At 29.0% G+C, this 27,885-nt stretch overlaps 6 protein-coding genes across 21 annotated transcripts in view; 4 read left to right on the top strand and 2 right to left on the bottom strand.

Moving 5' to 3' along the window:
• Piezo (piezo type mechanosensitive ion channel component) overlaps window positions 1-1,399 on the top strand; it is a 30,824-nt gene extending 29,425 nt beyond the window's left edge. For all 14 annotated transcript variants that reach the window (XM_072906534.1, XM_072906525.1, XM_072906632.1 and 11 more), the window contains one exon: window positions 49-1,399. In XM_072906534.1, coding sequence (XP_072762635.1) covers window positions 49-160 — 112 coding nt within the window. In that variant the 3' untranslated portion in view covers window positions 161-1,399. The remainder of the gene's footprint in view (window positions 1-48) is intronic.
• A 448-nt stretch (window positions 1,400-1,847) lies between these two features.
• Window positions 1,848-3,839, bottom strand: LOC140664233 (uncharacterized). 3 transcript variants are annotated; one of them, XM_072889189.1, is made up of 3 exons: window positions 3,699-3,839; window positions 3,161-3,411; window positions 1,848-3,064 (listed from the first exon to the last, which is right to left on the bottom strand). In XM_072889189.1, exons 2-3 carry the CDS (start codon window positions 3,342-3,344, stop codon window positions 2,358-2,360), a joined length of 891 nt encoding a protein of 296 aa, XP_072745290.1. In that variant the 5' UTR covers window positions 3,345-3,411; window positions 3,699-3,839; the 3' UTR covers window positions 1,848-2,357. The 3 variants fall into 3 exon arrangements, with proteins under 3 accessions (XP_072745290.1, XP_072745271.1, XP_072745281.1); XM_072889170.1 differs by having other exon boundaries at window positions 1,848-3,411; XM_072889180.1 differs by having other exon boundaries at window positions 1,848-3,411; window positions 3,597-3,811.
• A 107-nt stretch (window positions 3,840-3,946) lies between these two features.
• LOC140664226 (venom serine carboxypeptidase-like) lies at window positions 3,947-6,007 on the top strand. Its single transcript, XM_072889157.1, has 2 exons — window positions 3,947-4,499; window positions 4,679-6,007. Exons 1-2 carry the CDS (start codon window positions 4,200-4,202, stop codon window positions 5,795-5,797), a joined length of 1,419 nt encoding a protein of 472 aa, XP_072745258.1. The 5' UTR covers window positions 3,947-4,199; the 3' UTR covers window positions 5,798-6,007.
• A 346-nt stretch (window positions 6,008-6,353) lies between these two features.
• Window positions 6,354-8,046, bottom strand: Ppt2 (palmitoyl-protein thioesterase 2). Its single transcript, XM_072889201.1, has 4 exons — window positions 7,705-8,046; window positions 7,033-7,282; window positions 6,839-6,957; window positions 6,354-6,764 (listed from the first exon to the last, which is right to left on the bottom strand). The coding sequence occupies exons 1-4, from the start codon at window positions 7,867-7,869 to the stop codon at window positions 6,411-6,413; spliced, it is 888 nt and encodes a 295-aa protein (XP_072745302.1). The 5' UTR covers window positions 7,870-8,046; the 3' UTR covers window positions 6,354-6,410.
• Window positions 8,047-11,650: 3,604 nt separating this feature from the next.
• LOC140668923 (venom serine carboxypeptidase-like) lies at window positions 11,651-13,445 on the top strand. Its single transcript, XM_072898262.1, has 2 exons — window positions 11,651-12,000; window positions 12,181-13,445. The coding sequence occupies exons 1-2, from the start codon at window positions 11,701-11,703 to the stop codon at window positions 13,276-13,278; spliced, it is 1,398 nt and encodes a 465-aa protein (XP_072754363.1). The 5' UTR covers window positions 11,651-11,700; the 3' UTR covers window positions 13,279-13,445.
• A 3,566-nt stretch (window positions 13,446-17,011) lies between these two features.
• Window positions 17,012-19,299, top strand: LOC140673606 (venom serine carboxypeptidase-like). The gene is made up of 2 exons (XM_072906670.1): window positions 17,012-17,437; window positions 17,740-19,299. Exons 1-2 carry the CDS (start codon window positions 17,153-17,155, stop codon window positions 18,835-18,837), a joined length of 1,383 nt encoding a protein of 460 aa, XP_072762771.1. The 5' UTR covers window positions 17,012-17,152; the 3' UTR covers window positions 18,838-19,299.
• The last annotated feature ends 8,586 nt before the right edge of the window (window positions 19,300-27,885 follow it).

Genomic DNA, 27,885 nt, shown 5'->3' with positions numbered 1-27,885 from the left:
CTAAGAACTATAATATACACAATTGTATTAAAAAAAATGGTTTATTAGATGGACGAGACCACCCGAAGAAGGGGAGCGAACTGACAATGAAGATCAAGAAGAAGAAGAAGAGAGACAAGGAGAAGAAAGAAGACAGGCAGAATCATCGCGATTAAATTAAAATAAAACATTAAAAAAACGAAGATTCTTAAATAATTGGTGTTTAGTAATATATACTTAATACGGAAAATTTAAAAATACATATTTCTTCAAAATGTATATACAACAATTTTCTTCAAAAAATGTATATTTAATAATTTTCTTTAGAAACAAGGCAACATTTGTGAAAACTACTTTCAGCAATTGTATTGTTAAAAAATACAAACAAATAGGCATTCTGTTTAATTCTGTTAAGATTAAAACTGGCATTTGAAGCTTAAAAAATATAAATTTGCACTATTTAAGACGATACATTTATTCACGTATGTGCTAGCATATTTCTCTTTCGCATATTGATTCATATATATTTTTTTTGTTAGAAAAAGTCACTAAGTCTCTTTTGAAAATAAAATTTAAAGGAAACTTAATTACTAGATTTTGCTGGAAAATCAATTGTTTGACCAGTTTTGAGCTTGGCATTCTGCAAAAAAATATCGTGTTATATAAGAAAATATATAATACCTTAATATATATAAAAAAGAAAAAAAAGAAAGAAATAAACAGAAAAAATATCTCATTGTAATATAATTTAGAGTGTCTTTTAACTACAAATGATGATATAATTTAGTATATTTCCTAATTACAAATAATATTATGATAAAATAAATTTTCAGGTAATGTATCTCGTGCACATATTTTCAAATTAAGAAAAAAGACAACTTTGTCTTATGAAAAACTCAGGAATTCAATGTGAGCCTATTTGTTGGAAAACAGAAACTATAATGGTGTTGTTCCTATTTCAAAGCTATATACATATATCAGAGTAATTATATATTGAATTATAGTTATATGAAATGGATGAAAATAATATTTAGCATTTAAGTAACATATTTATGAAATATTATATCTAATCAGAAAAAATATGACATAATATAACATAAATATGAAGATTTTAAGAATTTATCTTTGATCATTATAAATAAATACACAAAAATATTTATTAATTATAAAATTTTGTCAATTTTTATATGCATTAAAGTTTTCTTTTTCTTTTTTGAAAACTTTTCGCAAAATGCTGACAATGATATTATGATAAATTCTTAAAAATTTAACTATAAATAAATAGAGTGCAAGTGTTTTAAAATGCTTTTATCGCCAAAGTTTGCATGCTTAGTGAAATAGGTGTATGTTTTTAGATTGTATATATTTAAGATATTAAAAAGAATGATCAGATGATCATGAATCACTGACATGATGGCATTTCAATTTTTTATACGTTTTTTTAGTTGTGAATGCATGTAGCCTTGCAGTTTGACTAATTTTTAAATCCGTATTTTGAATATTTAATGAAAAATGTATCGTAAAAAAAGAGAATGTTTGTACATATATATAAATAATATATGTCTGTAAAAATTAAAAATGTATTAGTTTATTGTTATTACAATCCTAAAAATATTAATTCCAACCGTGTACATAGATTTATCCTCTCCTCAAATATTTTTTAAAGAATAGAAACTATTAATTTTTAATATATCTACATCTTTCCTAATCAAAGAAATTTAAAATATATTAATTCATTGTAAAATATTTCAACAATCAATATAAGAATATATTACTAAAAATAAAAATAAAAATATATTAATAAATATATAAATATATATATAATTGTAGGGGAAATATGAAAATTCGAGATGTTAAAGAAGCAAATATATATAAATTCGTTTATTAAATATTTTATCATAAAAGGCACATAGAACAGACTTTTTGTATTCTTCTTAAAATAGTGTGCGTATATCTAGGTTAATTTCTAACATTTTACGTTACGTTACATCGGTAAATCTAATATTTTGATAAAAAATAAATTATTTTTTAACAATGATGTAATCACAATATATTTTAATAAGTGTGTAAAAGAGAATTCTATTATATTTTAGCGCATTATAATATATTAATACTTAAACACTAGCATGCTTTATCATTTTTATGCATTATGTCTATATTAGAGATAAATGCAAATATCATTATAATAAAAGTAATAATCTCTTTTAGCAGTTCTCATAAGAATACTACAACATAATATGTTCCTTAAAATATTAAGTAAATAATATGCTACGTGAACATCATAATTGATACTATAAGCATAAAAAAATTATGGAATACTTTATTTTCCGTTTATGTTATTCCGTTTGTGTTTTTCATTTAATGCAATCGTTTGATCTTTATGTTAATTCATGGCACTTCAATTTTAAGGCAGCGTTTTCTTGTTTTAAGAATTCTAATTTATTCTGCTGATCCTCATTTTGTACTCGTAAAGCAGCCAATTCTTGCTGTAACTGCTCATTCTCCTCAATTAAGGTTTTCAGTCTAGCAGAATCTTTGCAGGAATGCATTTCTTTGATCAAATCATCCGTCTGGTTCAAGAGATTTTTTATCAAAGTAGTTTGGGAGTTTACATGTAACTCCTCCATAGCACGTAGAATCTTTGTACTCTCTTGCTTAGTATATGTACTTATTAGTTCTTTAATAGCTGTAAGCAAACCAACTGGATCTTGATCTTGTATTTTAAAACCTGATTTCCTTGATTTATTGGGTACTTTTTCTTTTTCTTTAATTGAAGTACCTTCTTTGACAGAATCTGGAGGACGACTATTCTCTTTACTGGAAGCATCAAAAGAATGATTGGAAGAATCAAGAGAACGTCTATTCTCCTTACCGGAAGTATTTAAGGAATGAATAGTTTCCTTATGTGATCCAGAACGTCGAATATGATCTTTATTTTTAACTTTATTTTCAGGTACCTTAAGATATCTTGCCTCTTGCAATTTTACTTTTTGTTCTTCATTAATATTGTGCTGTTTATTCTCAATTTTTATTTTTATCTCTGCAGGCCTCCCTTTACTATCTAAAATCTTCTCAGTTTTCTCACCTGCTTTTGCATTCACAAGAAGCTTTTTAATATTTTGATCAGATTGTTTCTTAGAATCCTTCAAAGAATCTTTATTGCCTGTAAATGTACTAAAACCTGTTATGGAGTGTTTCTTCTGTGGTCGCGTAGCATTATCCCTCTCATCCTGTTCCGAGAACTCAAGTAACGGAGATGATGTAGCAGCACGTCTGGTAGTTACATGGCAATCCACTTGCTCCTGAATTGTTTTCTTTGATTGTTTCAATATTGGCTCTAGCTCTTCCAAGAAAGAATCATTCATTTTGAATATCTGTATATGGCTGTATGTGAATACTTGATTTTATAATTATAATACCGCAACACAGCAACTGTAAAAATATATATAAAATATCAATGATGTATTTTTTCAAATGTCTAACAAGTAAAAAATCTTCTTTTGCACAATTTAACCTAACAATAATAAAATAAATATCAATATCTTGAAATAATAAATTAAGATAGTGTAACATAATGCTCGAAAAAGATGGCATAATAAATTACTAAAATTACAAACCTGATGAATAAAAATTTGTAAATTTATAAGGTATTAAATAGCTAAATATATTCCGAAATAAATATAATAAAATAAATACAGTAAACCTTCGTAAACACTAACTTTGTTTTGATAACAACTTGAACGTGAAGGAAGAAAGCGTGTGCCAGTTGTGGTTAGGTTAATTTTGATCAGCTGATCGATACAGTTGAGCGGTAACAACAAATATATACATCAATACTCATGGCTATTGGTACGACACTGCTGTTGTAGATATATCTGACAGAATGATCCGGTCGGAGCAGTGCCAATAAGATAAGAAAAAGAAGAAGTTATTATAGATCACGCTTAGAGCAATAAAACAAAAAATGTCATGCTGGTCACGCATAATATAACCCAATATAACGGTGATTTATTGACGATAAGTCCTTAATTTGGCACATTATTTGCAGTTCGCAAAAACATGTATTAAGAGCTACTGTGATCACGCCTAAAGCAATAAAAAAAAAAAAAAAGTTTCACGCTTGCTACGCATGATATAACCCAATATAACGGTGCTGCGTTGACGACAAGTCTTTCATTTCGCACATTACTTGCAGTTCGCAAGAGCCTGTATTAATCGCGATGTGCAACATGAACGGTATACTAAGTCTGGGTTTATTGTTCTTCGTATTACCATACGAAAGTACATGTGGATTTTCGAACGTGTATCCAAAACTGAAGCAATTTTCTCTCGCTGATGGAGAGGATGCTGGTACACCGCTTTATCTGACGCCTTTGATAGAAGGTGGAAAAATCGAAGAGGCACGATCAAAAGCTCTCGTTCAAGACAAGGAAATGGGCGATGTCAATAGTTACTCGGGTTATTTCACCGTTAATAAAGCGTACAATTCCAATCTTTTCTTCTGGTTCTTTCCAGCTATGGTAGGCATGATCAATCATCTTTGCGTATATAAGTATGTAGTTATTTGCTACAAAAGATTTTTGAAAGCTGATTGTAACAAAACTACCTTATGTCATCTGTATATAAAATATTTTAAAAAATATTTTCTCTCTTTTCTCTCTGCAAACAAAGTTTGCTTAGAATTGTTTTTATATTGCAGCATAATCCAAAGACTGCACCAGTACTATTATGGCTCCAAGGTGGTCCAGGTGGCAGTTCAATGGTTGGTCTTTTCCTAGAAAATGGCCCATTCATCGTAACTGCTAATGAAACGTTACAAATGCGAAAATATTCATGGACTTTAACACACAACGTAATATATATTGATAATCCAGTTGGTACTGGCTACAGTTTTACTGAAAACACAAACGGATATGCCAGAAATGAAGTGGACGTAGGAAGAGATGTTCTTTTTGCTTTGATACAATTTTTCGAATTGTTCCCAGAATTACAAAATAATGATTTCTTTGTCAGTGGTGAGTCATATGCTGGGAAGTATGTGCCAGCAGTGTCTCGTGCTATTAAAGATTATAATGTCGGAGCAGAATTAAAAATTAACTTGAAAGGTCTATCCATTGGCAATGGATTATGTGATCCAGAGAATCAACTGTTATACAGCGATTATTTGTATCAAATCGGGCTAATAGATCTAAATGGAAAAGTCGAATTCCAAAAATACGAACAACAAGCCCGCGAGTTTATTAAACAGAAGCAATTCGTCAAGGCGTTTGATATTTTTGATTTACTTCTTAATGGCGATTTAAGTGGCACTCCATCTTTGTTTCATAATTTAACTGGTTTTGATTATTATTTCAATTATTTAACTACAGAAGGCACCAATGATATTGATTGGATGTCCGAGTGGATTCAAAAAGCTGATACAAGAAAAGCTATACATGTGGGTAATAATACTTTTAATGTCGAAGCCAGTATTGTCGAAGAGTACCTAAAAGAAGACGTTATGCAATCTATAATAGTTATTTTAAAAGATCTTTTGGAACACTATAGAGTGCTCATCTACAATGGACAATTGGATATCATTGTGGCATATCCACTTACAGAGAATTCTATACAGAAGTTGCAGTGGTCTGGAGCCGAAAAATATCAGAAAACGCCGAGAAAATTTTGGAAGGTCGGAAACGAATTAGCAGGTTACACAAAACATGTTGATAATTTAACATTTGTTCTTGTACGAAATGCAGGCCACATGGTTCCTTCCGATCAGCCAAAATGGGCATTAGATTTGATTACCCGTTTCACGCATAATAAGAAATTTTAAATAATTATTATTCTTTTATTATTATGTGAGATGTATATGATAAAAGTTGCAGATTTTAATGCCTATATATATATATATAAAACATATTTGTATGTAATTATAAGGCGATGTATCAATGATATTTTTAAAATACTCTACAAAGTTTTACAAAGTTGAAGATATACCCAGTAGATTTATAACACAACTTAATAAATTTATTAAGCAAAATTATGTATAAGTTTTTTCGTAGTATATAGCTTGTACATTATACAAACAATATCAAATACATAATAGATCCACAATAGATAAGTCTCTTAAAATAGTCTGAGTTTTCTATAATAAAGTCGAATTCTTATAATTGTAATATAATAATCGTATCACAATTCCTGATTATAAAAAGTTTACAATACATAATTAAAATAATTTCTATGTAATAATCTTAGTGTTCTATGTCATGTTTGTCTCCATAAATTTATATGAATTTAATTTTAATATAAAATGGATAAAAAAAAATGTCATAATAAAAATAATTATAAAACTTTATTATGTATGTAATGATAAATTTTTTTAAATAATAAATTGTCTATTATGATATTTGGCAAGTTTTAATTCTATTTCCTACATTTCATTAAATTTAATCTAAGTATGGTAATAAAAATTCATCTACTATTGAGATATTTTTATGCCATTCAGCATGGGAAATTCCTGGCACAGTAATGAGTTTTAGTTTTCCCTGTTTATCTAATGTTTTCAAGCCAATTGCATCATTCTTATAAATAGATCTGTCTCGCACTTCTATCACAGTGCTGTTCTTATCGTAATATCCAAAATGGCTACTTTGCCAAGGAGTGATAACCCCATCATCTGGTCCTCCGATAAGTATCATACGTTTTAGTTTAGTTAGACCTGTTTTATAGTCAGAATTATTGTAAACATCTATTTCATTGTTCACATATGGTAAAAACTTGCTGTATTTATGATATAGTTCCTGAAAGAACAAAAGAAATTCATTATAATAGACTATAATATACTGAAATCATATATAAAATAAGTTTTATTAACTTGATGATAAGGATCATTCCAGTAATTTCCAACACTAGTATGTTGTCCGAGTCGCGAATAAAAAAGTTCATAGGCAGTTTCACAAACTAGATCTGGAAAGAACAAATGCAGGAACCGTGCTGAAAACAAGATTTCCTAATTATAATAAAATTTCTATTTCTTTCTCTTTTTTTGAACATCATAATTTTACTTACTTCCATATTGCCCTGCTTGTGGCGAACTCAGGGAAATAAAGTTTCTCACATTATGCATAGGGAATCTTTGTAATATTGCTCTAGCTAATAAACCACCCTGACTGTACCCTATTAAATTAATTCCTTCAGGAAATGCAGCACCAACAGACAGTACGTCCATACCAATTTCCTCCACCTGTTGCCACATTGGTTCCAAACTACTCCAGCCTGCAAACCTGACAGTGTTATAAACTAGAGTTCCAGGATGTAGCTGTAAAATACATTTCAAATAAACAGATTAATTCTCTACCACTCTATCTAAACTATAAGTTATATTCACAAAATTTACAATGAGTTATCAACTTTAATGTAAAATATACTTATGGAATTCTGTCAAAATATATATTATAATAAAATGTAGTAAATTAAATTAATATAAGAATGTAGTTTTTTTATTCATAAATAATAATTTTTATCTCCTTTTATCAATAAAGAGAAGAAATATTAATATGCATAATAATTTATGTAAAATAATTGTGTCATATTTTCAATAATTTATAATGAAAAATAATTTATGATAAAAAATTGTGTCGCATTTTCAATAATTTATCACAAACACATTGTGTTATATTTACTCACTAAAATGATAATATTGACAATGAGAGGTCTTCTTTTGTTTCATTGTAAACTTACCTCCTGGATTCTATTACTAATTACTTCCATACTATCACTTCCAGTAAGAACTCCATGAATGATGACTACAGCCTTATACGATTTTGCTTCATTATACGATAATAAAGAGACTAAAAATAAATAAAAATGTATCACAGAACTTGTATTTGTCATTGTTTCTTGCATGAAACTCTTTATAATCTCAAATCAGCTGTTTACAGCTGCATATATGCATCATCCGAGTTGCACAATACTTTCGTCCGTCCAAAATGAGATAGATACATAATTAAGTACTTGAGATAAAAAGAGAGAGAAAAATAAAGATAGAAAGTGCATAAACAGAACAGATGTCATACAATACATTTCACGGAGCGCTACATTACGAATTGCGATGAAAGTAAAACGATCGAGTATATTTTAATTGCGCCGATAAGAACACAGTTCAACATTATCGGTAAATGCTATATAATGGAACTCACAAATATCAGACTCGCATTCTTATTGGATATGTATTTTCATTGCAGATATTGTCTGAGAAATAAAAGATAACATTTTTATTCAAATTTCTACGAAACATATAATGGAGAAAAGCCTTTCTCATTTTTCATGGAATATATGCGTGAAAACACTTACCCAAGACTTGTTAAGTACCACCATCTGCATACATTTTATAAACTACCTAGCATAGTCAAATCAATTTTTTTATTCTATCGGTAAGATTACTGCTTTGGTGCATGTCCGTATTACATTCATATAATATTATTATTACGTGTATATCTCGTAGTATACATGCATACATATGTCCACGCGTAAAAATTATTATTAGAAAATAGAAAAAAAGAAAAAATAATTTTTAATTACATAAAGATATAATCTTTTTAAAAATAATTTCAGAAAATAAATTAATTATTTATATATAAGATAAACAAATAGCTTATTTTGTAATATTCAGTATTTTTTATTAAATATACTTGTATCTTTTGCTAAATATTGTATTAAATATAACATATTATAAATATTATATTATATATATAATATAAAAGATATTTATGACAGAATTAAGTATTTTTCTAATCTAAAAATATTAAATTTATTAAATGTCAAATTGCAATAAATAAAAGAATCTCTTAAAAACACAGTTGTACATATGTCAATTATGTAATTTTATATAAAAAAAAGAAAAAAAAATATATATATATATACAGGATGTCGATGACCACCCGTACCACCCTTTTATTTTGGAAACAGAGCATTTTAAAGAAAAATGTTTTAGACAAAAATTTTATGGTTTCCAGGGGGACATAAGATGGTACCATTGGTTTGACCTTGAATAGTCACGTGAAGGACACTTCAATTTTTTTAAATGCGACATCCTATATATTATTGCATATTCTTATACCTTATCTCGAGAGATTTCCAAAACACTATAATATAATATTTTTTCATTAAATACTTTTCGAGTTATAAGGCTTCAAAGTTGCAATATTTTGACATAAAATATAATATATCTCGTAAAATATTCATTTTTCTAATCTAAAATACTTTTATGCACAGAATAACGAGACAAATCAATTGGCGTAAAGAAAATACATAATTATGTTAAAGTAAAAATGTGCAACTGCTAATTGCAAATTAAGATTTTTTCTTAAAGATAACTATGTGTTTTCTTTACGCCAATTGATTTGTCTCATTATTTTGTGCATAAAATTATTAAAGTAAGATAATCGAAAAATGAATATTTTACGAGATATCTTGTATTTTATGTCAAAATAATACTGCAATTTTGAAATCTTATAACTCGAAAAGTATTTAATGAAAAAATATTTGATTATAGTGTTTTGAAAAGCTCTCGAGATAAGCTACAAGAATATGTAATGAAATTTAGTAGGTTCCATTTAAGAAATTAAAGATGATCTTTACGTGACCTTCAAACGACTATGCAAGGTCAAACCAATGGTATCATCTTATGTCCCCCTCGAAACCATACAACTTTTGTCTGAAACATTTTTGTCTTAATTATGGATTTTGAGATATTACAGTGCATAGATTAAAATGGCCTATCTTACATATACATATAACAAGGCGAATCGTAACTAAAAATTTTTTATGTGAGCCATAATTCTTTAATCATATTAGAGATAATTTTCCCTTAGCGAAAACGATTTTTTCTCAGCGAAAATGTCAAGGCATCAATAATTTCCGAGTTATAAGCGATTTAAAAAAGGCGGTTTGTAAACTAAACTTTTTGAAATTAAAACATTACCAAAATTACATTCTTTCGTTAATTTCAGGTAGAGTTTAATAGAATTTTAATTTAAGGCTTAATTATAAAGATACATAATGACAAAACTTGGAGCCTTGCAAAGAATAATGACATCTCTCGATATTTTCGCTAAAGAAAAATCGACTTCAAATGATCTCAAGAATCTGCCATTATTTTCACCAATTACAAGACACCCTGTAACCCTGTATATATGTTATACTTAATAAAATATTTAGCAAAATATACAAGTATATATTTAATAAAAAACACAAAATATTATACAAAATAAACTATTATCTTATATGCAGAATGGGCCAAATAAGCTGTGACAGGCTATTTTCTTCGAAACTATTGGAGATAAAAACTTGAATTTTTTTTACGTTAAATGACACATGGGAGCTGATTACGTGGCGCGTAAAAAAATTTTTTAGCAGAACTTTTAGGGGGACAAAAAAATGGTACCCCTTATTTTTTAAATGTAACACCCTATATATTTTCGCATATTCTTGTAGCTTAACTCGAAAAGTATTTAATGAAAAAATATTTTATTATAGTGTTTCGGAAAGCTCTCGAAATAAGCTACAAGGATATGCAAAAATATATAGGGTGTTACATTTAAAAAATAAGGGGTACCATTTTTTTATCCCTCTAAAAGTCCTCCCAAAAAATTTTTCTACGCGCCACGTAATTAGCCCCCATGTGCCATTTAATGTAAAAAAAATTCAAGTCTCTATCTCCAATAGTTTCGGAGAAAATAGTCTGTCACAGGTTATTTGGCCCATCCTGTATATACAAAATTACATATTATACAAAATAAACTATTATTTTATATATTTTTTTTCAATAGAATCTTTTATATAATTTATGTAAAAGTATTTTTCACTCCTTAATTGCCAAGTTGATAGTGTTTGTAAATATTGAAGCCTTATATATTCGAATTGTTTAAAAAATATAATTTGATGAAAAGAAAAATACTTATGTAACTTAAATTAATATTACTATTTTGCATTACATTTTCATATTTTAAACCGTCTAAAATTAAGTATTGTTAATAAATAAAAAATTCTGTTATTTAATTCTAATAAATCAGCTCTTACGCAGCGTGATCTCGCAGCACCATGCGTGATATGTATCGCACTCCTCCATGCGCTCCTAAATGCGGTATAAATTTGAAAATTTATAACGTAAATAGCTAAATATATTCCAAAATAAATATAATAAAATAAATATAGTAAACCATCATAAACACTAACTATGTTTTGATAACAACTTGAACGTAAAGGAAGTGTATGCAAGTTGCAGTTAAGTTAATTTTGATCAGCTGATTGATACAGTTAAGCGGTAACAAATATATACATCAATACTCATTTGGTACGCTATTGGTACGACACTGTTGTTGTAGATATATCTGACAAAATGATCCGGACGGATCAGTGCCAATAAGATAAGAAGAAGAAGAAGTTATTGTAGATCACGCTTAAAGCAATAAAACAACAAAATATGTCATGCTGGTTACGCATGATATAACTCAATATAACGGTGATTTATTGACGATAAGTCCTTAATTTGGCACGTTACTTACAGTTTGCAAAAACATGTATTAAGAGCTACTGTGATCACGCTTAAAGCAATAAAAAAATAAAAAATTTCACGCTGGCTACGCATGATAGAACCCAATATAAGGGTGTTGCGTTGACGACAAGACCTTAATTCGGCACATTACTCGCAGTTCGCAAGAGCCTGTACTAATCGCGATGTGCACCATAAACGGTATACTAAGTCTGGGTTTATTGTTCTTCGTGTTACCATACGAAAGTACATGTGGATTTTTGGATGCGTATCCAAAACTGAAGCAATTTTCTCTCGCTGATGGAGAGGATGTTGGTACACCGCTTTATCTGACGCCTTTGATAGAAGGTGGAGAAATCGAAGAGGCACGATCAAAAGCTCTCGTTCAAGACGAGGAAATGGGCGATGTCATTAGTTACTCGGGTTATTTTACAGTTAACAAAGAGTACAATTCCAATCTTTTCTTCTGGTTCTTTCCAGCTATGGTAAGCATGATCAATTATCTTTGCGTATATAAATATGTAGTTTAGTTGCTACAAAAGATTTTTGAAAGCTGATTGTAACAAAACTACCTTATGTCATCTGTATATAAAATATTTTAAAAAATATTTTCTCTCTTTTCTCTCTGCAAACAAAGTTTGCTTAGAATTGTTTTTATATTGCAGTATAATCCAGAGACTGCACCAGTACTATTATGGCTCCAAGGTGGTCCAGGTGGCAGTTCAATGGTTGGTCTTTTCCTGGAAAATGGCCCATTCATCGTAACTCCTAATGAAACTTTACAAATGCGAGAATATTCATGGACGTTGACACACAACGTAATATATATTGATAATCCAGTTGGTACTGGCTACAGTTTTACTGAAAATACGAACGGATATGCCACAAATGAAGTGGACGTAGGAAGAGATGTTCTTTCTGCTTTGATACAATTTTTCCTATTGTTCCCAGAATTACAAAGTAATGATTTCTTTGTCAGTGGTGAGTCATATGGGGGGAAGTATGTGCCAGCAGTGTCTCATGCTATTAAAGATTATAATGTCGAAGCAGAAATAGAAATTAACTTGAAAGGTCTATCCATTGGCAATGGATTATGTGATCCAGAGAATCAACTGTTATACAGCGATTATTTGTATCAAATCGGGCTAATAGATCTAAATGGAAAAGTCGAATTCCAAAAATACGAACAACAAGCCCGCGAGTTTATTGAACAGAAGCAGTTCTTCGAGGCGTTTGAGAGTTGGAATTATCTCATTAGTGTTCTGTTTGAAAATTTAACTGATTTTAATAATGTTTACAATTATTTATATTCAGAAAACAATCTTAATACTGATTGGATGTCCGAGTGGATTCAAAAAGCTGATACAAGAAAAGCTATACATGTGGGTAATAGTACTTTTCAGGTCGAAGCCACTGTTGTCTATGGCTACCTAGAAGACGACATTATGCAATCTATAATAGTTATTTTAGAAGATCTTTTGGAACACTATAATGTGCTCATTTACAATGGACAATTGGATATCATTGTGGCATATCCACTTACAGAGAATTATATACAGAAGATGCAGTGGTCTGGAGCCGACAAATATAACAATACGGCGAGAAAGTTTTGGACAGTCGGAGACGAATTAGCAGGTTACACAAAACATGTTGATAATTTAACATTTGCTCTTGTACGAAATGCAGGCCATATGGTTCCTTCCGATCAGCCAAAATGGGCATTTGATTTGATTACCCGTTTCACGCATAATGAGGAATTTTAAACAATTATTATTATTTTATTACACGGGATGTATATGATAAAAGTTGCAGATTTTAATGCCAATACATATATATATAAATAACATATTAGATATGTAATTATAAGGCAATGTATCAATAATATTGTTAAAATACTTTACAAAGTTTTACAAAGTCGAAGATGTACCCAGTAGACTTATAACAGAATTTAATAAATTTATTCATCAAAATTATGTAAGTTTTTTTCTTAGTATATAGCTTGTACATTATACAAACAATATGAATATATATATATATATATATATATATATATATATATATATGTTATACTTAATAAAATAATTAGCAAAATATACAAGTATATTTAATAAAAAATACTAAAACATTATACAAAATAAACTATTTTTTTATCTTATATATATATATATATATATATATTTTTTTTTTTTAATAGAACCTTTTATATAATTTATGTAAAAAGTATTTTTCTCTCCTTAAATCGTTTTAATGTTCTTAGTTAATCGTTCAAAAAAACATACAAAATTAATATATATATATATATATATATATATATATATATATATGTATATATGTATATGCGATTTATATGCATACATACACAATTATTTATATACATACACAAAACTAATAATATGCAAATAATAAATTCTTACGCTAGGATTTCTGCTCACATTCCTTTTCTAATAATAAATCTATTATATTCTTTCTCGTATTATTAGGGTTAGATCGTCAGAATCGTCAAGATGATCATTCATTGATTCATACATTGTCATACTCGCAAAAAGTTTGTAGAGCTCGTACAGTTCACTCGCGAAAGTTTACAGAATTTATTACGCGTGACACTTTGAACATCTGAATCATGATAAGAACGAATAACATCCAATATTTCTACTTTGTACGATACTTGTAAATCCCGCAATAATGCGAAATCGGGATATCGTGCGAAGGCGTGACAAATTACGGCATGTTGAAAACAGATTACTATGCACTTATTGTCAATAGATAAAATGTATATATGTGCTGCATATGATTTACATATTTGCGACGCGTGACAATTCTGTGTTTTGAGTTACTTAACTTTCTCCTTCAGGCTAAACCTTCTAGATATAGTAACTCTTTCATTAAGGTCAAGGTGCACTTTTGGACAGATTAATTATATTATTATATAATTTAATAATATAATATAATTTGTAATTTATTTTATAATTTAAAGAAATATCTATATCTTATTTTATCTTCGAAATGACAAATGTACAATTTAAGGTTAAAGATAAATATTCACGGATTACTATATGTATATATTCAAAAATATAAATTAAATTTATCAATTGTTAGTATTTATACATGCTATAGATCTCGATCAAATAAATCACACAATAAATAACAGTACCTACATAAATAAATGAATGCTAAACACTGTAAAGTAAATTAATTTATTGTTGTCATGAAATGTTTAACGCAATATATAGAATAAATTTATGTGGAATATTTTGTTGCTTAAACTTCAAATTAATTATTAATTAAACAATTGATATTAAACAATTGATAGTATCACTTTTCATTATTTTAATGCATTTAATTTAATTATATTAATCAATCTTCCAATTTGTATTATTACATGTTTTCAATACAAATGACAAATTACATTTACAATTAATCGACGGAAAATTAAAAATGTATCATGAAATATAGAAGCATTGTTATATAGAGAAATAATTATTATGCGCATAAGAATTACAAGGTAACGATAATTTTCATTGTGATATCTTTATGCTTTAACTCTTATTTAAAATAATAAATGATAGCGTAAAATATACGTTTTGATAGGTCTATTATTATTGTTATAATTAGTTACGCACCGTTTATCGAAAATTAATTAATCGGTAATTATCATAAATATAGCAAATTTCTCTATATTTATCACAATCAGACTTTAAAAAGTAATTTGACAATATGTATATACATAGAACATCTTTCAACTATTTTACTACTCGAATGTCGCCGCATGAATAATAACAAAGTCGAAGTATGTAAATAACAGTGCGCTATACGTTCGCCAAGACCGAACACTACTGAAATATTTCAGGTATTATAAAATATAAATACACGGAATATATATGATACATACTATGTTTCTTGAATTATAAATGGTAAATATGCATAAGTACTACTTTAAAGAAAACTCAAATTTTTTTTATTGTAATCAAGAAAATTAGTGCGAAGATAGTACGTACAAGTGTTTTTACGAAGGCGCAAGTCTTTTTATAAGTTTTAAATGAAAAAAATTACATAAATAAATTATTAATTAAACACTTGATATATTACGAGATTTTTCGTTGCGTTATTTACTCGGTTTGCAATTCATGTCTTATCACGCATTCTCAATTCAAATAGCAAATTACATTTGACTTGGCGAAAAACTTAAAATCGAAATATATTTGATTCCAAGCATTATGTTGCAGAAATAATTATTACTTGTAAGGATTGCAAACAAAAATAATTGATAATTTTTACTTCTATCGATTTGCCTTGAAACAATAAATGAATAAATTATGAGAACGTACTCTTTGATAAAGGTCTATCATCGCGTTATTTTTTGAAAATTGATTATTAGCGTATTATTTCCCAATATTCGTCATCATGATTGTGTTTCAACAATTCGACAATATATAAAGCGTTATCTTCGCTGGAGTTGCGTCGCGTATATGGTAACAAGACGACCACGTATCTTGACAATAGTACGCCAAGAAAAAAAAATATACTGTGACATCTAACGATATTACCGCCTCCGAAATATATATATTCAACATTTTATAATATAAATTTAAGCAACATATTTTCTGCGCTTCACATTTTAGATTAATTTTGATGAGAGATCATGGTATGTATAATATATAATAAAGTTTATTTTAAAAATATACAAACACGTAACTATTAACTTGAGCAATGAGAGTCATACGCAAATGTTAATGCGTGAATTTAGTTAGAAATTAATTCTTTTCGCGATAACTGAATCGTACACAGGGCATATTTTTTACTTGGTGTACTATACCAAGAAATAGATTCTCATTTTTGAGAATTCTATAACCTCTCTTTACCCCCTCAAGAGATGTAGGCAAGAAAAAATATCGGGGCGAAGTCGCTGAATCGGGAATAGAACCCGAGTCTTTCGCTTGCTGGGCGACTACTCTTACCACTGAGCCGTTTGTTTCCTTTGATTGTTTCAGTATTGGCTCTAGCTCTTCCAAGAAAGAATCATTCATTTTGAATATCTGTATATGGCTGTATGTGAATACTTAATTTTATAATTATAATACCGCAACGCAGCAACTGTAAAAATATATATAAAATATCAATGATGTATTTTTTCAAATGTCTAACAAGTAAAAAATCTTCTTTTGCACAATTTAACCTAACAATAATAAAATAAATATCAATATCTTGAAATAATAAATTAAGATAGTGAAACATAATGTTCGAAAAAGATGGCTTAATAAATTACTAAAATTACAAACCTGATAAATAAAAATTTGTAAATTTATAACGTATTAAATAGCTAAATATATTCCGAAATAAATATAATAAAATAAATACAGTAAACCTTTGTAAACACTAACTTTGTTTTAATAACAACTTGAACGTAAAGGAAGCGTGTGCCAGTTGTGGATAAATCCTTAATTTGGCACATTACTTGCAGTTCGCAAAAGCCTGTATTAACAGCTGTTGTGATCACAACTAAAGCAATAAAAAAATTAAAAATTTCACGCTTGCTACGCATGATATAACCCAATATAACGGTGCTGCGTTGACAACAAGTCCTCAATTTGGCACATTACTCGCAGTTCGCAAGAGCCTGTATTAATTACGATTTGCAACATGAACGGTGTACTAACTCTGGGTTTATTGTTCTTCGTATACGAAAGTACATGTGGATTTTTGAACGTGTATCCAAGACTGAAAGAATTTCCTCTTGCTTATGGAAAGGATGCTGGTACACCGCTTTATCTGACGCCTTTGATAGAAGGTGGAAAAATCGAAGAGGCACGATCAAAAGCTCTCGTTCAAGAGAAGGAAATGGGTGATGTCAACAGTTACTCGGGTTATTTCACCGTTAACAAAGAGTACAATTCTAATCTTTTCTTCTGGTTCTTTCCAGCTATGGTAAGTATGATCAATCATCTTTGTGTATATAAGTATGTAGTTTAGCTACTACAAAAGATTTTTGAAAGCTGATCGTAACATAACTGCCTTATGTCATATCTATATATAAAATATTTTAAAAAGTATTTTCTCTCTTTTCTCTCTGCAAACAATTATCCTGCAACAATTTAATTATGTGCATAATTTATAAGAGAATTTTTCAAATTGAATAGCTTTTACAAATATTATATATTGCTTTATTACACATTAAAATTATTCATAAATTAAAATTAGGTTTGCTTAGAATTGTTTTTATATTACAGCATAATCCAAAGACTGCACCAGTACTATTATGGCTCCAAGGTGGTCCAGGTGCCAGTTCAATGATTGGTCTTTTCCTGGAAAATGGCCCATTCATCGTAACTGTTAACGAAACTTTAAAAATGCGAGAATATTCATGGACTTTGACACACAACGTAATATATATTGATAATCCAGTTGGTACTGGCTACAGTTTTACTGAAAACACAAACGGCTATGCCAGAAATGAAGTGGACGTAGGAAGAGATGTTCTTTCTGCTTTGGTACAATTTTTCCTATTGTTCCCAGAATTACAAAATAATGATTTCTTTGTCAGTGGTGAGTCATATGCTGGGAAGTATGTGCCAGCAGTGTCTCGTGCTATTACAGATTATAATGTCGGAGCGGAAATAAAAATTAACTTGAAAGGTCTAATCATTGGCAATGGATTATGTGATCCAGAGAATCAATTATTATACAGCGATTATTTGTATCAAATCGGGCTAATAGATCTAAACGGAAAAGCCGAATTCCAAAAATACGAACAAGAAGCCCGCGATTTTATTAAAGAGAAACAGTTCATCAAAGCGTATGAGATTTTTGATTTTCTCTTAGGCCCTCTGTTTCACAATTTAACTGATTTTGATTATTATTACAATTATTTAACTGCAGAAGCCACTAATGATTCTGATTGGATGTCCGAGTGGATTCAAAGAGCCGATGTAAGAAAAGTTATACATGTGGGTAACAATACTTTTAATGTCGAAGCCAGTATTGTCCAAGAATACCTGAAAGAAGACGTTATGCAATCTATAATAGTTATTTTAAAAGATCTTTTGGAACACTATAGAGTGCTTATCTACAATGGACAATTGGATATCGTTGTGGCATATCCATTTACAGAGAATTATATACAGAAGATGCAGTGGTCTGGAGCCGACAAATATCAGAAAACGCCGAGAAAATTTTGGAAGGTCGGAAACGAATTAGCAGGTTACACAAAACATGTTGATAATTTAACAGAGGTTCTTGTACGAAATGCAGGCCATATGGTTCCTTCCGATCAGCCAAAATGGGCATTAGATTTGATTACCCGTTTCACGCATAATAAGAAATTTTAAATAATTATTATTATTTTATTATATGAGACGTATATAATAAAAGTTGCAGATTTTAATGACAATATATGTATATATATATATATATAGACTTGTGTATAGGAAAAGTCAACGTAACCTTTTATGTTCCGACCGCTTTAGAAACAAGCGTTACATTTAAGTATCACAACGAGATTAGTTACGCAGGTATCGAAAAAACAGCAGTATATTGAATAGTTACTGGTTCCCAAATATGAGATTAAAGGTCGATAAACACGTAAAAAGCTGTTTGTAATGTATCGTGTTTACCCCGAAAACAGGAAAGTCCGAAGGCCTATTGAACAATATACCGAAGGGCAATGTACCGTTTCTTACTGCATGTTGATCATCTGGCTCCGGTGTCTCGAACGCATTCTTCCAGAGATCGATATATTTTTGTAGTTGTTGACGCTTTTACCAAATATATAAAATTGTACGCTACTAGAAACACAGGCGTGACGGAAGTGATAAAATGCCTTAAATTATATTTTGAATATTATAGCCGACCGTTACGTATTGTCTCGGACCGCGGTAGCTGCTTTACCATCTAGCGAGTTCGAGGAATTTGTAAACGAACGAAACATACAACATGTCAAGATTTCGACTACCTCACCTCAAGCGAACGGTCAGGTCGAGAGAGTTAATCGCACGATATTGCCAATGATTGTTAAATTAGCAGATGAACGAAAGACGTCTTGGTGTAATGTACTCATGGATGTAGAGAGTTTGCATGCAATAATACTGTATCTAAAACGACGAGTAAATGTCCGAGCGTATTACTTTAAGGCGTGCGCGAGCAGGGAAGGGTAGTCGATGAATTGCGTGACGTATTAGAGGCGAAAGGGTGTATTGATGTACACCGCGATTTACCAAACTTACGAAAACGAGCTGATGAGCAGATTCGACGAAATCAACAAATAAACAAAAACAATTATGATCACAGGCATAAGATCGCTAAAAAATACCAAGTAAGCGATAGAGTAATGGTGCGAAATTTTGATAACACGCCAGGTGCCTCACAAAAAATGATACCGCGTTTTAAAGGTCTGTACCAGGTCGACCGCGTATTAAAAAACAATCGATATGTAATAAAAGACGTCGAGAGTTTGCAACTATCGCAAACTCCGTACCAAGGCACGTGGGAATAAGCGTCAAATATGAAACTGTGGTCACCAAGTTAGAGCGAGCGTTAACAATTTCTTTGTATAATTATTTTATCGATCAATTAACTTATCTATGTATTAGCATTAAAAAGAATTTATATATTTTATGTATTTTATGTAATGGATTTTAAAAGTTAATTTTACTTATGCGTGCGTTTATTCAAATTATAATGTGTAGTCCGCGTAACATGGAATGTTTCTTTTAATTATTAATTTATTTTTTGTTATCATTTAATCGGGGTGATTAACGCTCAGGATGGCCGAATTGTAAGCCATTATAATTTAAAATCATGACAAACCGCCATTATTTTGTTGACATGTGTTACCGAGCGACCTATAATATTATTTAGATTTAGGATAATCGCGCAAACAACAAGACGACGGTAACCGACAAAAATAGAAAGATCGAGAAAGACCGAGTAAAATAAAAAGAGGGACACAAAGCCCTGAGGAAGGAGTCGCAAATTCGCAATCAGATAGATCTCAACGCGCATCAAACATCGACGCAGCCTATACGCCCAGAGACTGTAATCAAAAATAAAGTATATCATTTTTTAAATTAATTATTCCTTATAGTGATTACTTTTATCTCTCTCTCCGCACACTACAATATATATATATATATATATATATATATATATATAATATATTAGATATTTAATTATAAGGCGATGTATTAATAATATTTTTAAAATACTTTACAAAATTTTACAAAGTCGAAGATGTACCCAGTAGATTTATAACAGAATTCAATAAATTTATTTAGAAAAATTATGTATAAGTTTTTTCTTAGTATATAGCTTGTACATTATACAAACAATATGAAATACATAGATCCATAATAGATAAGTCTCTTAAGATAGTCTGAGTTCTCTATAATAAAGTTGAATTCTTATAATTGTAATATAATAATCGTATCACAATTCCCCTGATTATAAAAAATTTACAATACATAATTAAAATATTCTGCACAATATTTGTTTTCACGTGAATACTTTTTTTCTAGGCTTCTAAGCTCATTTCTAAAAGTTCACAAATATTCTTTCATGCAATTCTGAGAGGGGAAAACCTATTTTATTTTATGTATATAAATTGCAACTTTTATATTGAGTAAATATATTGTTTTGTTAGAACTCGGTCGGTAGTTCGGTATCCCTTTAATTACGCCGATAAGAACACAGTTCAACATTATCGGTAAATGTTATATAATGGGGCTCACAAATATCAGACTCCCATTCTTATTGGATATGTATTTTCATTGCAGATATTGTCTGAGAAATAAAAAAATATGTACATTTTTTTCAAATATCTACAAAACATATAATAGAGAAAAGCCTTTCTCATTTTTTATGGAATATATGCATGAAAACACTTACCAAGACTTGTTAAGTACCACCATCTGCATACATTTTATAAACTATCTAGCATAGTCAAATCAATTTTTTTATTCTGTCGGTAAGATTACTGCTTTGGTGCATGTCCGTACTACATTCATTATATTATTATGAATACTTTCCGTGTATAAATTAATATTGTACATTTTACTATATAATTGTTTATGATTTTCTTCTATTCTTCTGTTCTTGTATATATCGTAGTATACACGTATACATATGTGCACGTGTAAAAGTAATTATAGAAATAGAAAAAAAAAATAATTTTTCATTACGTAAACATAATCTTTCTAAAAAATAATTTCAGAAAATAAATTAATTTTTTATATAAGATAAACAAATAGCTTATTTTGTATAATATTTCAGAATTTTTTATTAAATATATTTATATATTTTGCTAAATATTTTATTAAGTATAACATATTATAAATATTATATTGTATATATAATATAAAAGATATTTGTGACAGAATTAAGTATTTTTCTAATCTAAAAATATTAAATTTATTAAATGTCAAATTGCAATAAATAAAAGAATCTCCTAAAAACACAGTTGTACATATGTCAATTATGTAATTTTATATTAAAAAAAGAAAAAAATATATATTTATATACAGAGTGTTCTGTAAATGGTGAAAAACCTCTGTTAATGGCAGATTTTTGAGATTATTTGGGAACGACTTTTTGTCAGCAAAAATGTCAAAGCATCAATAATTTCCGAGTTATAAGCGATTGAAAAAAGGCGCTTTTTGCAAACTAAACTTTTTGAAATTAAAAAATTACCAAAATTACATTCGTTAGTTAATTTCAGGTAGAGTTTACTCTAATAGAATTTTAATTTAAGACAATTATAAAGAAATATAATGACAACTTGGAGCCTTGCAAAAAATAATGACATCCTGTAACCCTGTATATATGTATATATATGTTATACGTAATAAAATATTTAGCAAAAGATACGAATATATTTAATAAAAAATATTAAAATATTATATAAAATAAACTATTTTTGTATCTTATATATATATTTTTTTTTCAATAAAATCTTTCATATAATTTATGTAAAAGTATTTTTCTCTCCTTAAATCGTTTTAATGCTCTTGGTTAATCGTTCAAAGGAACAAACAAGATTAATATATATATGTGTATATATGCGATTTATATGTACACACACAAAACTAATAATATACAAATAATAAATTCTTACGCTAGGATTTCTGTTCAGATTCCTCTTCTAACAATAAGTCTATTCTAAACCTATTCTTTCTCTTATTATTAGATCGTCAGAATCGTCAAGATCATTCATTGATTCATACATTGTCATACTTGTGAAAAATTTGTAGAGTTCGTACAGTTCACTCGCAAAAGTTTACACAATTTGTTACGCGTGACACTTTGAACATTTGAATCATAATAAGAACGAATAACATCCGATATTCTTACTTTGTACGATACTTGTAAATTCCGCGGGGCAATAATGCGAAATCGAGGTATAATGCGAAGGCGTGACAAATTACGGCATGTTGAAAACAGATTACTATGCACTTATTGTCAATAGATAAAATGTATATATGTGCTGCATATGATTTACATATTTGCGACGCGTGACAATTCTGTGTTTTGAGTTACTTAACTTTCTCCTTCAGGCTAAACCTTCTAGATATAGTAACTCTTTCATTAAGGTCAAGGTGCACTTTTGGACAGATTAATTATATTATTATATAATTTAATAATATAATATAATTTGTAATTTATTTTATAATTTAAAGAAATATCTCTATCTCATTTTATTTTCAAAATGACAAATGTACAATTTAAGGTTAAAGATAAATATTCACGGATTACTATATGTATATATTCAAAAATATAAATTAAATTTATCAATTGTTAGTATTTATACATGCTATAGATCTCGATCAAATAAATCACACAATAAATAACAGTACCTACATAAATAAATGAATGCTAAACACTGTAAAGTAAATTAATTTATTGTTGTCATGAAATGTTTAACGCAATATATAGAATAAATTTATGTGGAATATTTTGTTGCTTAACCTTCAAATTAATTATTAATTAAACAATTGATATTAAATAATTGATAGTACCACTTTTCATTATTTTAATGCATTTAATTTAATTATTTTAATCAATCCTACAATTTGTATTATTACATGTTTTTAATACGAATGACAAATTACATTTACAATTAATCGACGGAAAATTAAAAATGTATCATAAAATATAGAAGCATTGTTAGAGAAATAATTATTATGCGTATAAGAATTATAAGGTAACGATAATTTTTATTGCGATATCTTTATTGTTTCAACTCTTATTTAATATAAATGATTTAATAATAAATGATAGCGTAAGATATGCGTTTTTTTTCTATTATTATTGTTATAATAATTATGTACCGTTTATCGAAAATTAATTAATCGGCAATTATCATAAATATAGCAAATTTTTCTATATTTTTTTACAATCGGATTTTAAAAAGTAATTTAATAATATGTACCTATATACATGGAACATCTTTCAACTATTTTATTACTCTAATGTCGCCGCACGAATAATAACAAAGCCGCAGCATGTAAATAATAGTGCACTATACGTTCGCCAAGGCCAAACTGCTGAAATATTTCAGGCTAGGTATGATAAAATATAAATACGCGGAATATATTATATATACTGAATATTTATTATACATACTGTGTTTCTTGAATTATAAATTAATTATTAATTAAACACTTCATATATCACGAGGTTTTTCCTTACGTTATTTACTCGATTCTGTAATTCATATCTTATCACGCATTCTCAATTCGAATAGCAAATTACATTTGACGTGGCAAAAAACTTAAAATCAAAATATATTTGATTCGAAGCATTACGTTACAGAAATAATTATTATTTGTAAGAATTGCAAAAAAAATTGATAATTTTTACTTCTATCGATTCAACTTGAAATAATAAATGAATAAATTGTGAGAAATATGCACTCTTTGAGAAAGGTCTATCACCGCGTTATTTATTGAAAATTTATTATTAGAGTATTATTTCCCAATATTCGTCATCATGATCGTGTTTCAAGGAATTCGACAATATATAGAGCATTACCTTCTCGCTTGAGTTGCGCCGCGTATATGGCAACAAGACGACCACGTGTCTGACAATAATACGCCATGAAAAACAAATATATTGTGACATCTAACAATATTACCGCCTCCGAAATATATATATTCAACATTTTATAATATAAATTTAAGCAAAATATTTTCTGCGCTTTATATTTTAGATTAATTTTGATGAGAGATCATGGTATGTATAGCATATAAAAAAAGTTTATTTAAAAAATATAATTTTATGAAAAGAAAAATATTTATGTAACTTAATTTAATATTACTATTTTGTATCAAATTTTTATATTTTGAAAAGTCTAAAATTAAGTATTGTTAATAAATAAAAAAATCTGTTATTTAATTCTAATAAATCAGCTCCTACGCAGCGTGATCTCGCACCACCACCGCGTGATATCTATCGCACTTTTGCATGCGCTCATACAATTCGTTCATAAATTTTAAATACTAGTAATAATATTTAGATAATAATTTTATATAATTTAGGCGTTGATAAAACTCTGTGAAAAATTAGCAGGGAAAATCGAGCAACGCGCGAGATCCAAGACGAGATTTTCGCAACTCGCGTTTGCGCATCTTCTTGTGTATATGTTAGAATTTCTTTTCTATTAAAAAAGGAAGAAGAATATGTAAATAACCATTAAATGTGATTAAAAAATCTCTTTGATTATAAGACTTATTTATTTGAAATTGATTTTCGACCTATTTAATAAGAAAAATAAATAATTCTAAATCTTGAGAAAAGAAATAGAACGCATTTGCGTAAAATATTTTACGTCATAATTTAACGTTTTAATATTAACTACGCGTAGCAAAGATGCTTTTTTGTATCTCCATTTATAATAGAATTCATTGCGACGCACATTGCATATTTTATTTGTACTTGAATGATCGATTCCGTCATGAGAAGTGCATATTTTTGTAAGCAGAAAATTTAATGTCGTAACTGAAATATACAGAGGTAAATACGAAAAAAAAAATTGAATACAAATTCTTAACTGATCTGAGAATCTGTGAGTACCTTTCTTCAGAATTATAAAGTCCGCTTGCGTACTTTTCTCGTTTTACCTTTGTTTATTTTGAGATCCCGGAGAAACACTTAAATATTTATTACTCTAAACTCTAAAACGCAAACAATTGCGTACGATTGCATGTCATCATTTCTGCATCAGTTTCCTATTTTTTTATATCATTAAAATATTATAAAATATACGTTACAAGTGTTTCATTTATTTTTATATATCATATATTATACTAGAGTAGAAAAAGTTTAATGCGGTGTCAATAAAATATAGACATAAATTCATAAAGCTGAGACGTATTCTTGATCTATAATTTGATATAAATACATACCAAATAATAATTTTATAGAAATGTCAGAAAAATAAATTTGGCTACGTAATTCTATATAATATTTAAAATGAATATTTAAAGAGACTATGATGTTTAATAAGACTTATTGTTAGTAAGTGTCGTTCAGGAAACATTATTCTTAAGTTTTTCTACAAACTTACTATTGTGGATAAATTTTATTATATTATAATTGTTATACAATGTTAAATATAATTTACTTTAAACTAAAATTATTTAAATATTAGATTGCAATTGTTAAATTTAGTATTATAATATTTACGTGTAATATCCGACTAAATTATTATATCGTAAAAATTGTATATTGCATTGACTCCCCAAATCAATTAGGTATTTCTATGGAAAGTACTCTAATTATAAATAGAAAAAATTCCATAAATATGGGAGCAATGATTTTGTAGTTAAAGCGGTGGTTGGTGACGATAGATCTGAGGGTGCGTGAAAGGAAGGGTGCTGACTGCCGAAGGAATCCAATTGCATCATGAAACACTGCGTTGCAGAATATAGTAGGTCGCCACCCTAATCCTTACGGGGCTGCTGTATTCTAGGTGGCGGGGCACGTGGTATTTCCCGAGCTCGCTTTAGCCATACATCACCGTACTCTGACATCGCCTCCGCTCTTCATCCCCAACCCGTACACGAAACTCACGCCCTGTCGCGACAACGGATGCCGGGCGCATTGTTTCGACCAGCGTCATTCATGATTATCACGGCTCTAATCCTTGAAGGAGCAACTCTTCCGCCGTTTACGCCATAATCCAAGAGTCATTCATATACTCCTGAAAAGGTATAAACCCCAGGTATTATTGCTATTTATTTCTGGTTGTACTAAAGTTTAATTAAGTTTGTCTTATAATCAGTAATTTTTAATTTTCTATAGATATTCTAATTTAACATATTTTAATTTAACTATAGTACATTGCAAATTATCAAAAATAATTACTTGTATTACAAATGTATATTAATAAAATTTAATTATTTAATGTTTTAACGTGACAAACATATACACATACATTCTCAATATTGATGGCATGCTATGGCGCAGTCACCGCGATTATGGAAGACTTCTTTGTAGAAAGGATGTCAGTAACCCCCATCGAGTGATTCCCACTCGAAATTCAGAGGGTGTTTTCGACGATCAACACGTCATCAGAATGAAGTAATTTACGAGAGTGACAGCGGAAATACTTGATACTTAAGGACAAAATTAGAGCTGTCGTCTCCTGCTACATCACGTCTAGACTAGTAGCTTGATGATAGTGAAAGGGGTGTCGCGTCTCTAATCGATTTTATTAAGTTCTAGGAATCAAATGATTCCTTGGCATCTCGCAGCAAGATCTTTATCTAATTAATCAGGATTAATCCGATTTCGATTTATTATTGGTATAGTGACGATGTAATGTGTTATTGAAACATAATATTCCTTATTTTATGATCTATACAATTTATGATTGTTTCCTTTGATAAATGCTAGTTGTATAAAAATAGATATGGATATAAAAAATTATTTCATTTCGATGTTTTGTGTTTATACTATTTAAATCGTAAAATAATATTTTGATAATATTTTGACAGTCTTGAAATTTTTCTGCCTTTCTCTCCCTTTTTATCTAACATATACATCGGCTTATTTTTTCACAACCGTCTATATGTTTATAATATCGAATGCTGATTAATTGATTGTCGCAAGAAGCTGAAAAATAGGACGCAGTAAGACGCAATAAGCGAAAACGTCATGGACGTTGCAATTTACAAGAACGACTGTTACGGATGATTGCGAAGCAGAAGCCGTCTCTGGGAGGTCAAAGGACGAAGATTCCTTCATCCACTTCCTGCGGTATGATACTCGGTGGTGGTTGCGCGCCTCGGTTAACACTCGGCGGGCTGAAATAGCGAGCCAGCCGACCGCGAATATCCTTGATTAAACGCAAAAAAGCTCAGAGACCTACCGTTCGCCTTGCG

This window comes from Anoplolepis gracilipes, chromosome 1, assembly GCF_047496725.1.
Source record: "Anoplolepis gracilipes chromosome 1, ASM4749672v1, whole genome shotgun sequence".
Lineage (NCBI taxonomy): Eukaryota > Metazoa > Arthropoda > Insecta > Hymenoptera > Formicidae > Anoplolepis > Anoplolepis gracilipes.
This window is presented reverse-complemented; position numbering and strand designations above follow the sequence as displayed.

Coding starts and splice junctions, on each gene's coding strand:
- LOC140664233 (XM_072889170.1), bottom strand. CDS start 3,344: ATGAATGATTCTTTCTTGGAAGAGCTAGAGCCAATATTGAAACAATCA.
- Ppt2 (XM_072889201.1), bottom strand. CDS start 7,869: ATGCAAGAAACAATGACAAATACAAGTTCTGTGATACATTTTTATTTA. Junction 6,958..7,032: donor ACAAGCAGGGCAATATGGAA/GTAAGTAAAATT, acceptor TCTTGTTTTCAG/CACGGTTCCTGCATTTGTTC. Junction 6,765..6,838: donor GGAATGATCCTTATCATCAA/GTTAATAAAACT, acceptor TTGTTCTTTCAG/GAACTATATCATAAATACAG.
- LOC140673606 (XM_072906670.1), top strand. CDS start 17,153: ATGAACGGTGTACTAACTCTGGGTTTATTGTTCTTCGTATACGAAAGT. Junction 17,438..17,739: donor TCTGGTTCTTTCCAGCTATG/GTAAGTATGATC, acceptor TTTATATTACAG/CATAATCCAAAGACTGCACC.
- LOC140668923 (XM_072898262.1), top strand. CDS start 11,701: ATGTGCACCATAAACGGTATACTAAGTCTGGGTTTATTGTTCTTCGTG. Junction 12,001..12,180: donor TCTGGTTCTTTCCAGCTATG/GTAAGCATGATC, acceptor TTTATATTGCAG/TATAATCCAGAGACTGCACC.
- LOC140664226 (XM_072889157.1), top strand. CDS start 4,200: ATGTGCAACATGAACGGTATACTAAGTCTGGGTTTATTGTTCTTCGTA. Junction 4,500..4,678: donor TCTGGTTCTTTCCAGCTATG/GTAGGCATGATC, acceptor TTTATATTGCAG/CATAATCCAAAGACTGCACC.